The following is a 13,555-nucleotide window of genomic DNA, read 5'->3' on the forward strand; positions in this document are numbered from 1 at the left end:
GGATTAGTTAACACCAGGCAACAATATGTATTCAAAACAGAAACCTGACCTGTTAGCTAATAAATTGAACATTGAATAAACTAAACAATAAATTGAAGAACACTGGAGGATATTTTCAAGTATGAATCTTATAGCCATTACCACTACCCCTTGCCACTGTTTTGACATTCTTTGAAGTTAAGCCTTTCTTATTATAGACCAACTATGTAAAATGTACCCTTAGTCTAAAGTAAGTCTTAACAATATGTGTGCTGGAATGTACAAACTAGTTTAAGTCATGACACTTGAAATGCACTGTCACTCATATATTTTTAAACTAAATTACAAAGAAATTTGGTTATTTTTACAAAAATATTATTTCTCTCTAAATTCTTATTTCAAGAATGAACAGAAAGACAAAGTATAACATCTGTAGCCAGGCACTGTGGCTCATGTCTGTAATCCCAGCACTTTAGGAGGCTGAGGCAAGAGGATTGCTTGAGTCTAGGAATTTAAGAACAGCCTAGGCAATAGCAAGACCCCATCTCTATAAAAAATAAAAATTAGTCAGGTGTGGTGGTACAAGCCTGTAGTCCCAGGTACTCAGGAGGCTGAGGCAGGAGGATCACTTGAGCCCAGGAGTTTGAGGTTGCTGTGAGCTATGATTACACCACTACACTCTAGCTCAGGCAACAGGGTGAGACCATGTCTCAAAAATAAAAGTATGAGAGTAAATAGTTTTCTGTTTTTGGAGGATTGGTTGCTAACTTTTTATGTGGATTTCTAAGTCTGGTCACAATCAAAATATACTGCAAATTTCATCACAAAAGGAATATACAGACTGTATATCAACATAAATGACACCATTTCACTTGACTCTTGACCAGGAGGAATGAAAACAGAAGCATTCTGGAAACATCTGTCATTTAAATGATATCACTAAATCTTCCTCTAGGACGTAGTAGTATCATTGAAATGACATGTCTCCAGATATTTCATCTATTTAAATAATTTCTATTTCTGAACTTTTTAAAATGAAAATGTTCTACTTGCCAAACCCTGAATTGGATTGTTAGATAGAAAAATGAGGTGTTTCTCCAACAATAGCCAATTTAATTCATTTGCAATCAAAATAAAACTATTTCCAGAGGTCAAAGACTAATTAATTTAAATCCCATGAGCATTTTAAATTAAAGTATATTCTCTAGACACCTATAGAAATGACATAATGGTACATTTTGGAAATAAAATTACATTAGTAGAAGAAAAGGCTTTTACCCATGTCCATTATAATATTTTGTTTTAATTAATTTTAATCTGAATTAAAAGTTTAGTCCCATAAGATTCTATAGTAATCATGGTATCAGAAAGAAATCCATTAAAAGGCATATTCAATGCATTATGCTTGGTCCAAAGGAAGGGCTGGAAGGGAGCAGACTAGCCTAATCATTCAATATACGTTTAGTCCTGAATAACACTTCTATGCATTTATTTAGCTTGAGTTTCTCATTAAAATGACCAAGCAGTTCTCCATGCCCCCCCACCCAACAGATACCCTCAATTCCTGCCCCTTTCCAGGTGTCCTCCTAAAACAACAGAGAGAGTGGGAAGTCAGGCAACATGGGTGTAGGAGACCACAAAATGTCGTGGTGAGTCTTCTAGGCTTTGTAAGGCTGAGCCTCCCAACCCTAGGGCCTTGCTCCCACCCTGTGGGCTTGCTGTCCATTTCCCCACCAGGGTGCTTGCTGTGATTCCCAAGGGTTTTGGTCTGTTACTGCATAGTTACCCAAAGGGGTTGCCTTTCTCTGCCAATGTCTCCCAAATCTGTACAACCCCAAAAGCATCTGCTTTAGCTGTTAGATACCAAAGTACATTTTTAAGGCTGGGCCAAGCACACCTGAAATTTTTCTTTAATTCAATCAACAAATATTTATGAAGCTGTGCCAAGCAGTATGCTAGTCAATGAGAACAAAAAGAAGAAAAGATGAAGAGAACTTAATATCTTTGAGGGGCTCACAACCTTGTGAGAGAGAAATATAAACAAAGAATCAGTGCAAGGTGGTCAGTGTTCTATTAGAGGCATAGACAAGGTACCATGGGCAGAACAGAGAAGGAAATGCTTCACTTCATCAGGGGTGGGCAGAGAAGACATTACACTGGAGAGGACCTTAAAGAAAAGAACAGAAACAAGCTGTCCCAGAAAGGAGAGGGGTGCAAGTTCCACAGGCTGAGCACCATGGCAAGGGCCAGACCATGGAAAGTCTGGAATACCATTCTTGGGAATTCAAATTTTGTCCTGATGCCAATAGGAAGCCACCAAAGCCCTCTTAACAAGTGAGAGAGAGGGGATTAGTGGGGGTAATAGATTACCTTGCTCTATTCCCCCCCCCCCCCATAGCACTTAGTACCTTTTACTGCTCTATATAATTATTACATTTACTGTTGGTCTCTCTTCCCAAGAATAGGATGGAGATCTCTGGCTGTCTTGTTCACTGACACGTTCTAAGCTAGAGCAGTACCAAGCACGCAGGTAACATTGATAAATATTTTATGGGTTGATCAAATGAATGCATGGTATGGTCAGAACACAGCTTCAGAATGATCATTCCAGCGACTGTTTTGATGGGTACCTTGGAGATAGGGAGACCAGTTAGGAGGCTACTGAGCCCAGTCAGAAGCCAAGAGGGCCTGAGCTTAGACAATAGGACCAGAGGCAGGGAGAACTGCTGGGAGGTAAAAGCATAGGTGAGAATGCCTGAAGTCAGTCAAAGCAGTGAGAACGTAGTAGAGGACCCTGGCTGGAGGTGCGGTGAGGAAGGGAGGAGAGAGGGGACCCTGGTGAATGCCAGAGGCAGGCTTACCTCTGTAAAAGCTACCAACTCTCCTCGGAACAGGATCATTGTATAGATGTCTATTTTCTTTGGGCGCTGTGCCATCGTCAGAGTGTGGGTCATGATATACTCCACCCTGAGGCAGGAAACAAGTTTAGAAAAGTTAAACCATGGATCGATGACAATGTCACCTACGAAATTAGAACAGTGCCTAATCAGTCTATAATTTACTTAATGATCTTTTAAAAAGAAAACTCAGGATTATGTCATGAGAAAAACTACTTTATAAACCAGTTCAACTTATTTGTGGGAGATTGGGTATGAATACATTTTAAAAGCTAGGCTGTAATGATGCTGAATGAACAATTTTTACAGACACATTTTATTGTAAGATGTAGCAACTCTGAAGAATTCAGACCTCAGACTTCTGACGAGCGTGGAAAGAAGAGGTGCCTTCTCTGGAGGACTCTTTGACAGATGATCTCGCCACAGTCATCTCTGGAGGGAGTTGTTCTCCAGGCTGGAAGTCAAATTTAAAAGGATTTATAAGAGCATCCCATTCCTAGGGATGAAAATCATGGTCTTTATTTGGTATAACTAGGACTGCAACCAGCTAAAATAAAAAAATGTTAGTTGGCTAAAATACAAATTATCCCATAAAAGAGTGAATCATCTGATGAATGTAAAATAAGTCAAATCTCACACAGATGGAAAGTGAAATTCTCATTAAAGTTATGGCAAGCAGGGAATAAATTAGTCTGAAAATAGTACAATTAATTATTAAAAACAAAAAAAATTACCTCTCTTAATATCTAGACAGTCATTGTCATTGTTCTGAGCAGCACTCTGATTAGGGATTCTATTAGTTAATCCAAAATTTCTCTAGCAGATTTTAGCCTGAGTTCTCCAAAAAGAACTGTGTGGATCCAAAATTATTTTTCATGAAGGACTTACATGGCAGATTCAGATGAAAACAAATGATTTTTGAATGTATCAAGGAATAGAATAAGTCCTCTTAATAATTTTTGTCTTCTAATTCCCTAACTACAGTTTATGTGCTTAAATTCTCATCTTAGTATTTTAGGATAATAGCAGTTAAGTTTCATGTGTTTTCTTAGGCATAATCAAGACGGTGCTCATCTCCAGAGATGCTACCATTACTACCTATCTCTCTAAGGAAGTGAGTCACAAGCTAAGAATAGCACTCAGTCCACAACGGTGTTTACTGTGGGGGAAAAAATGTAGCATTTTCTACCCTCAGAAGACTATGGAACAAAATTACCAAATCATTAGGAGTTAGCTGCATTGCATATCTGCATATTATGCACAGAAAGAGTATTACCCCAAGTCTACGTGATATATAAAAAATATTTTATTTAAAATTTAAAGTATGATTCTCTCTTTCTCCCTCTCACTCCCCAAATGTACTCTGAGGAAGGAGTCTGGGCAGGAATTCATCCAATGTGGCATTTCTTCTTTCTATTTTATGACAAGATCTCATTTGACTTTAACCACCTGTATCACTTACAAAGGCCTCTAGAAAAGTATTTTAAGAAAATAAACTATTAACATCTAACCTAAACTCAGTAAGAATCCCCATGCTTTTGAAGGTGGCCACAATACTTTGCATGAGAGTGATTACCAAGATTCACTCACAGCTTTAGTTACTTTTCAAGCCTTCTGCCACCTTTGTGCTTTTAAACTTGTACTTTCTGGCAGCTCGGCACTGTACCTCCTGAACTGGACTTCAAATTCAGTAACAGTCCGATCTGTGTTTAGCCCACAATAATTGTTTATAATTTGTTTGTGACCACTGTGTTCATAAAAATCCTTTTTCAGGAATTCTCAGAGAGCCATCATTCATCCTTTTTCTAAGTTAAACAGCTTGTTGTTTTTCTCACTTCTCTGTTGTACACTATGTGTAATGCTAGCACGCTTTACCTGGTTTTGACCTCCATCTTCCACCTAAGGGCAGCTGCCAGGCTCTAGGCTCTGGAGGTTCTCTTCTTTCTACAGTGACTCCTCAGGGGCTCCTCTGCCCATCCCTACGACTCTGCTTATGGCCTTTGCAAACATGCACCTCCTGTCCTCTCCTTTCCCCTGGATGCTAGACTGTCTTTTCAGCCTCTTAGAGCATCCCTCTGCTTAGAGGCCCAAGGTCACTTCAAACTCAACATGTCAGCAAGATACAGTGGAAAGAGGCTAGCCTTGGGACTTGGAGCTTGTCTCATAATTCCAGCCCCACCCTGAACTAGTTGGGTAAACTTGGGGTGACTAACCCAACCTCTCTGAGCCTGAGCATGCCCACCTGTGAAATGAAGGGTTGAATGAGGTGACTTCAAAAACCCTTTCTTCCATTCCAAAAAGGAGCTCCTAGAAAAGAAACCTTGAAGTCTTCCTTTTTCCTATATTCAGTCCTTCAATTCACAAGTTCTGTTGTTTCTACTTCTAAGAAGGCTTTAAGATCCACTCTGTTTTCTCACTGGCACTGACTTAATCCCAAACATACTCTCCTCACCTCAGTTTTGGATTATGGTAAAAGCCACTCCAAATCTTGCATTTTTCACTCCAGCAACGTGGAACAAGTTGCAATCCACAAAACACATCATGCCATTTAATGTCTATCTCTACTACCTTCCTTCTTTTTCCAATGCTCTTTCCTTCCCTCTCTTCAAGCCTCTTTCCTGATGTCGTGGTCACATTTCCCCCAACCCTCTTCAAAGTCTCTGCTCAGATGCCATCTCCTCTGGGAGCCTCCCACAACTCTCGCCTGGACTGCCCATTCCTCTCCTCTCTTCGGCACACAGGCATGCTTCTAGCATAGCATCTGGAATGCAACCTCACAGTATCAGAACAACCCTATTGGTTGGCAAGTTTCCCCCACCAGACCATAAACTCAAGAGGACAGGGACCCTATTGTTTTCATCTTTCTAACTAGAGTCTCTGTGGTACCTAGCTCAGGACAGGCCTGAACACATCTTAATTCTTTAGCCATTCAAAGCTTGTCTATACATCTTAGCCCAGACAGAGCAAGACTTTAGTTGCCCCTAAAGCCATTTCAACCTGCTCCTGCTCACAATGACCTCTCCCTATTCTCAACTCCTATTTATAGCCAGTGCCACATTAATTTAGGACTTAATTATTTCATTGTTATCATGTATAACTTAACCCTCCCTGACAGAAGGTAAGTTTCTTAAGGGCAAGAACCCTCTCAGACTCTTTTGAGTACCTAAGAACATGCAGCATAGATAAGGTGCTCAGTCTCTAAATAACAGCCCCTACCATCACAGAAGCAGCAGCGATAACTAAAATTTGCTAGACACTTACTTTGTGCCAGGCACCAGGCACAGGGCTTTATACATGAAATCATTATATTAAAAACGTGTTCTGTTGTAAGAATGCTACCTCTTTTAAGCAGGTTAGTATTAGTTCTAGAGCCTGACAATCAACAAGACGGAAGCATCATGCTAAAAATACTGCCTTGAGATTTAAAAATAATCCAAAAGACTGAAAATTAACATTTATCCTGGCCTGAAGTTAAATTTATCTATAGTTCTGGATAAATTAAGAACTTTTAAATTCAGTTAAGATACTGAGTAAGGTATTAGCAAAAAGTTTTGATTTTAGCAAATGTGGTTTGGGGAGATTAGAGAAAATGCCCATGAATTCACACTGAACTTTGAGAAAACTGAAAACTAGCCCATATAACTGATGAATTCAGTTAATAAATCAAAATGGGATTCTCTCAACAAAATATGCCAGAAAGGAACATTTCACAAAGGAAACATTACCAAAACCAAACTCTTGATTACTCAATAGTTGATCTAAATAATTTTTTTAAATCAGAGATTAGTTCAAGTATTGCTTCCCTAAATTCATCCTATCAAGAAAAGCACAACCTCCTGCAGTAGGGAAAACTGCAGACTGATCTTATTCACATCCCTCGCACCACCTTCCCCTAATGAGCCACCAGAACCGGACAAAGTGCTAAACTGTACCTGGGGTGATAAGAGTTGCAAGCTGTTGGCTCTGGCCGCCATCCCTTGTCCTGTGCTCAAGCTTCCATCCAAGCCTTTGGCTCTCACTTTGTCCCGGGTCACATACATGGAATGCCTATGAGGACGCTGCTGAGAGGAGAAGGGGCTGGTGTAGCCTAGCCCGTATGAAAAGGATTCATGAGGTGCAGATAGCGAATGGGAATGGCTGCTGTCCATGTGCTCAGGCAGCTTCAACTCCTCCATCGTTTTAGAATGCCTGGTTGTGGTTCGGCGTGAGTCCAGAGTGCCCTCATTCCTGTTATTTCTCCCTGAAGGGCTGAGCAAAGTTCTCGTGTCGCTGTGCCTAGTAGGGGTTGGGCTGGTGGGAGAGTTCAAGTCCAAGCAGCTGGATGGGAAGTACCTACCGGTATTGGACTCTGCGATTTGGGCCCTGGCTTCGGAAAGGTTGCTCACAGACTTGGAGTCACTCAGTGCTCCATGGCTTTTGGCCTTGGTCCTGTAGGAGGGACTCCTAGAAGACTGGGGAATGGTGTCGATATAGCTATGCCTACTCTGCTTTTCACTGGGCTGTAGTGTACCGGCTTTGCTCTGAGAGCTTTCCATAAATGAGTGTCGATTTTGCTGAGATCTGCTGCTTGACTTGAGGTACTTCGTGCCTGGGCCTTCTGAAGGCTTTGGGTCAATATTAAAATCAAACTCTGTTTTTGACTTGGCTTCTTTTGGGCTGAGAAGGTGTGGTATATTGTTGTTGGTGAGATCTTTGCTGGTAGGCCCAGGCTGGGTGCTTGCCTGGTAGGTTTTGGTATGCATCGGGCTAAGAGTAGCTCCAGCAAGGTTTCCATTTAGGAAGCTTTCATTAGCAGGGAGACCTTCATCAGCCCGGGGTAGGCCTACACTCAGGTTCTGGATGTCCTTGCTGTTAGATCTGTGGTGAGATTGCAAAGCAGCACTTTTGCTGGCTTGGTTTCTACATTAAAAGCAAAAGAAGTGTATCAGTTTCCCTCAATAGCAGACACATGAAAAGTATCATGTTAATAAGAACAGAACACATACTCAAAATACCAGACCTCAAAGACTAAAAACATTAACTCTCCCAAGAATGTGCCTACCAATAACAAGTAACCTATCAATAAGACAAAGTCACTCTGCAACTAAGCACTGGCCTTGATGAAGTTATTCTAGCATCCTTAAATACTCAACTAACTTGCTGTCAACACAGTTTCTAACTGATGATCTGGGAAAACATGCTTCCATTATGTTGGTACTCATATGAGTGTTTGTTATAGAATGCCTGCTAAGAAGAAGAGAGCTGAGCTATAGACAAATTCTTTGTAACTCTTTTGTCTGCTTGAATGTCAGAAGACAACATTTAGACTTGAAGGTTACTACTGTATTCCTTGAACTTCATCTTTGTTTGTGAAACTCATAGCCTGCTTCAGAGAGATATATTCATAGCACACACACACACACAGGCACTAACGTCTTTTTTGTCTTTAGCCTGTAGAGTTAAAAAAAAAAAATGAGAATTCTAGCATTTACTCAATAAAAGAAAAAGAAATGTAAACTGTCCAGTAAGGTTCGTTGGAAAACATGATGATCAGTATTTATGTTTTGGACAAGTAGCAATTACTTGGGGCTTTTCAGATATCTCCTTGTACACTAAACAGTAATGTGCCACGAACTGTACAGACATCTCCATGTACACTAAACAAGAATCTTGTACTGGGTCATAGTGATCTGAAAGAGTTAATTTCTCTCCAAAACACACTATTCTCTTCTTCATTTCACATTTAATTATTCCAAACCAACTGAGGCCTTCTTTAGGCCTTAAAGCTTCATTTCCTACTTGATTTAAAATATAAAACATAAATCCAAAGGAAAGCCTTGTCCTCTATTTGAAAGCTGAAACTGACAATAATAACAAGGTCAGTTTGTTCTACTGTAACTATAGAAAGGACCAACTGTAGTTTGGGATAGGTTAGAATGCTTAAAAATGAATAATGATTTATACAATTCTCTTTTTACTATGCATTCAGAAAATTTTGCTGCAAATCTTGCTATTGCTAAAGACGGTTTGATTTGGAAGAGTTTTCTCGATCACATACTAATAATTGGAATAACCGTCACTTTTTTCCACCATGTAGAATGGTAATGGTGAAACTGTGCCTTCCCATTTTCCCTGTGAGAATCTGAGTGTTCTAGCATCAAATAATGTAAGGGCCCTTTTTCTAGCCTACCTTTCAGATGGTAATCTCTACCAGAACTACCTGAGAGGGTCAAAAAATATCTGATATCAAGCAAGCCTATAACATTGTGGAAGGCCTCGTTTCCTGAATGCACTCACTAATCTCTTCCAGTTAAGTCATTGGAATTGCAGCATTAAATTAAGGACACAAATATGAGCTAACTAAATAGCAATCCCAGACCTGGAAAGAAATTAAAAAGAAAGAAAAGTTTCACTTTCTGTTAAATGATGCCAACAGAGTCTATCCTCATATCAATAAAAGTCTCTGTATCCTAAAGGCATCAAGTTTTAAACTATTAGAGTTTGTCAACTTATATCTTGATAACTAAAATATCTCAGCAACTTTTCAAACCCAAACGGTAACAGTCTCATCCACAAATATATCTAAGTGTGTTGGTTATTCTCCATTTGCCCAACCCCCAATCCAGTCTCCACCCTTCTCTGCCCAGAGCTGGGCCTCAGGAGCCCAATGCTGCAGACTGCCATGCCCAGGCTCCCTAGCCGGCTAAGGCTAACTTCCGGTTGGGCTTAGCAGTGGAAGGCATCATCACAGGACAAGAGGAGAAAGAGGCTGGGGATGTCTTCCCTGCTCTTCCCTGGCATTGGCACCCTGACTCAGATTGTAGCTGTTTCCCTGTAGATGAGAGCTTCCACGGGGTGACTCCTCCTGCCCAGCTCCAGCTCTCCCTGGACTCTCGGGACTCCCCGTTTGCTCCCTTTTCCCCTTTAGGCTTAGAGATAGTAATGGCAGGGAGACAATATATGCAGGTGCTGGGAAATGTCCTAAGCTCATGACCAGAAAGGGACAGAAAACAGTAAAGACAGCTGCTAGAACTTTTGGAACTCTTAGAAACACTGCTATCAACGTTGAGCACAAACCTACGTGTGATCTTTGGAAGAACATATTCAGAGCAACGTATGACAGACAATTTCTAACATGAAAAGGGAGGCTATAAATTTAAGGTAGAAACATTTGTCAAAGCTTTAGGTTTTCCATAAATGTACAAAGAGTCTAAACTGCTATTCTTAGCATTTTTGTCTCAGGATTAATTGGAAGCCATTGAGCTTTGTGCATAATTCCTACGTAGAAAGGGCGTCATATTATCTTTAAACTGGAGCTCTGCCAAAGCACAACAATAAAAAACAGCTTCAAAAATTCCATAGCTCTCTTTGACACACAAATGTAAGGAATCTGTGTTAAACTGCCAACCACTTAAAAAAATTTTATGTATAAACCCCCTTCTTAAATGGTTGCCTGGATAGATAATGTACTTAGTTTAAAAAAGTTTTAAAAGCAAACGTCAAAGACGCAAAGCTCCTTTTTGAGGGGGAAGGCTGTCGAAACAGGACTGGTGAGAGTGGCAGTGTGGGGCAGCTGAAGTACTGTCACAACATGTCTGAGGTGAGCAAAGCCTCACGAGAGCCTGAAGGAGACAGGCCGGGGGCTAAGTAATGCAAGAGTCTACTGTCTCTCCTATAGAGAAAAGAATCTGCAACACACGGTATGTGCCAGTGTGTGTGTCTCCTGGGACAAGGCAGGGGAGTGTGTACGTGGCAACAAATGTGATATGGTGTTGGGAAGTCCAAAGGAGCCACAGTGTGTGTTGAGATCCAAGCTAGAATTACTGTTCTAACAAGAAGGGTTTCCATGGAATAAGTATGGACCACAGACAAGTGTGTCGAGAAAGCCCTCAGATGCATGTAAAATGAGGTAAGATCATTTCTAGAGAAACCATTTAGGGCTTTTCTGTAATATATTCAATACATGTCAAGACCTGAAAATGAATTATTCCAGAGATGTTTATTTACTTATAATTTCTATTCACACCTACTTCAAAAGAGGACTTGGGAGGACTCCTCAAAGACCCATACAAATCTTGTCTCCTCTGTACTCCCTGAAAACACCATCAACCACACACATCCTCCTTAACAGATCCCTAGAGAAGTTTCCCAAGGGGAGCCTCAGGTCCCCACTGGTTAACTCCTAGAACTGTCTTAAGTGAGTCACTAGAAGATAAATACACAGGCTCCCTTTGATAGCACAGGTTGTGCCACTAATCACTACAGCACAAATCAAAAACTTATCAGTTGGCCGGGCGCGGTGGCTCACGCCTGTAATCCTAGCACTCTGGGAGGCCGAGGCGGGTGGATCGCTTGAGGTCAGGAGTTCGAGACCGGCCTGAGCAGGAGCGAGACCCCGTCTCTACTAAAAATAGAAAGAAATTATATGGACAACTAAAATATATATATATATACAAAAAAAATTAGCCGGGCATGGTGGCGCATGCCTGTAGTCCCAGCTACTCGGGAGGCTGAGGCAGTAGGATCGCTTAAGCCCAGGAGTTTGAGGTTGCTGTGAGCTAGACTGACGCCACGGCACTCACTCTAGCCCGGGCAACAGAGCGAGACTCTGTCTCAAAAAAAAAAAAAAAAAAAAACTTATCAGTCTACTGAACTTTATATCACTGGGATAATTTTACTTTGCAAATATAAACTAGAGGAGCTAAGTGACAATTAAGGTAGAACGGAGACAAAAGCACCTGAACTGAAAGTGACCCCAAAGATGACACAGGAATAATTTGAACCTCCTAAATGCAAAGGAGCAACCAAATGATGAGTACTATTCCTTGACTTAGTATACTAAAACCCCATGGAAAGAAATAACAAACAACAAAGCCAGCTGAAAGTGGTCTGTAATATATGAGGAGAAACAATAACTAGAACCAGTCATTTTAAAGACAGTAAGCAGCTCTAAAACACAATCATACTATCATGGTTAAGGAGAGTAAACATACGATAAATTGTTATCACCAATTTAAGGATACTCTCCCAGACCTAAAAAGTACCAGGTCTTGAGCTTTCAAAATTCCAATCTGTTAAAAATTGTTCTATAAGGAGGGAACATTTGGGGGTGGGGGGAGGGTAGAAAATTCATATTAAAAAAGCTTCATATTAAGAATTATTGTTTTCTATTTCTCTTCTAATAGTAGGTAAGAGAAATTCTTTCCTATCTCACATAACCTAACAAACCCAGATGACAAGGTCTTCTTTGGGAGATGAAGACAGAGAGATTGTGATTAGAATGCTGTCCTTCTATATACACAGCCAAGAGAATTCAGGAATATCAGGTCTGAAAGACAACCTGATTGTATGGTCTAATCCTGTGTGTGTGTATGTGTTCTTTGGAAAACAAGTTTTTGAAAGATTATGCTGAAAAATCATATTTTAAAAGCATCAATTTTAATGACATTTTTGCTATTTCCATGTTTTATGAAAAATTAATTTCTCAGCTCAATGATTAAAAAGACAAGAGCAACAAAAACACAAGCCCCTTCTGTACAGCCAGATCTACTTGGTTCAGTCGCAAAGATTACCCTACCTGCCTTCCCACCCACCTGTGTTTGGTATCCTCTTCTCCCTCCAGGAAGCCCCTTGCCCTCCCCTATCTTTCTCCCTCTAGGCATCACCCTAGGGTCATATTTGCACAGAATCTTCTAGCTCTTGAGGCTGTAAACCCCCTTACATGCTAATCCAATGCTACCTTTCCCAGGGAATGAACAGGTTTCCATAATATACTTAGTAAAGAGAAAGTCTTTAAGACCCACACAACTACTTAATTGTAGTTCTGAATCATGCAATAAGCATAAGGAAGATATTTTTGAATAAAGACGGCTTTCCTTCTTTTCTCTAATTGTATCATTTAAGCAGCCACCTCCTCCACCTACTTGTAAGACCAACACTGCATCTGCATTTCCTTAAAAGGGAATATTTACCTATTAGACAAAGTGCTGCTTTCCACATGGTAAGGTTTTCTTTTTGCTGACCTTGAAGGGGAACGATCCAAAAGTCTCTGGGTTTGAAATGTAGGGTGATTCAAACACTGTTCCGTCAAGTATCTGTCAGCTGGGTCCAACTTCAGTAAATTCTTAGGAAATAAAGTTTAGGATTGAAAAGAACATTACAAAGTCATATTTAAATTCTAATAAAAGCCTTATTTTTTTCTTTATAAAAGAAATACATGGTCATTGCCAAATATCTAGCAAACACAGTTCAGGGGAAAAAAAATCAAAACAACTATCTAAATCACCTATAATCTCATCACTGTTGTCCCCTTGGTATATATCCTCCCAGCCCTTTTTTGAATATCATATATACATATTTTCTTTTATAAAATCTGGCTCATATTATACATACAAGTTTTGTATCCTGCATTTTTCACTTACTAATCAAAACATTTTTATAACATAAACATTTTAAATATATTTTAATAAGTATATATTAATATGAAAGAATGTATGACTATATATTCTTCATCTTTCTCTTGTCCCCCAGGTATCCAGTTCCCCTCTATGGAGGGAGTCCAGGCTACCAGTTTCTTGTACATCCTTCCATAGGTGTTCTGTACATATCACTATCTGCTCTTTTTATTTTACCCATACAGTACTGTACACAGAATTGTCTGACTTAGCTTTCTTCTCACATGACATAAGATCCTAAGAGAT

General features: G+C 40.1%; 1 protein-coding gene across 1 annotated transcript in view; it reads right to left on the minus strand.

The window, feature by feature from the left end:
- Positions 1-13,555, minus strand: part of CDKL5 (cyclin dependent kinase like 5) — a 115,123-nt gene that overhangs the window by 16,038 nt on the left and 85,530 nt on the right. Inside the window, exons 10-13 of the mRNA XM_069463973.1 lie at positions 12,827-12,978; positions 6,809-7,775; positions 3,229-3,330; positions 2,841-2,946 (exon numbers count right to left, since the gene is read on the minus strand). Of these exons, the coding sequence (XP_069320074.1) occupies positions 2,841-2,946; positions 3,229-3,330; positions 6,809-7,775; positions 12,827-12,978 (1,327 nt within the window). The remainder of the gene's footprint in view (positions 1-2,840; positions 2,947-3,228; positions 3,331-6,808; positions 7,776-12,826; positions 12,979-13,555) is intronic.

The sequence above is a fragment of the Eulemur rufifrons genome, chromosome 30 (genome assembly GCF_041146395.1).
Source record: "Eulemur rufifrons isolate Redbay chromosome 30, OSU_ERuf_1, whole genome shotgun sequence".
In the NCBI taxonomy this organism is placed as follows: Eukaryota; Metazoa; Chordata; class Mammalia; order Primates; family Lemuridae; genus Eulemur; species Eulemur rufifrons.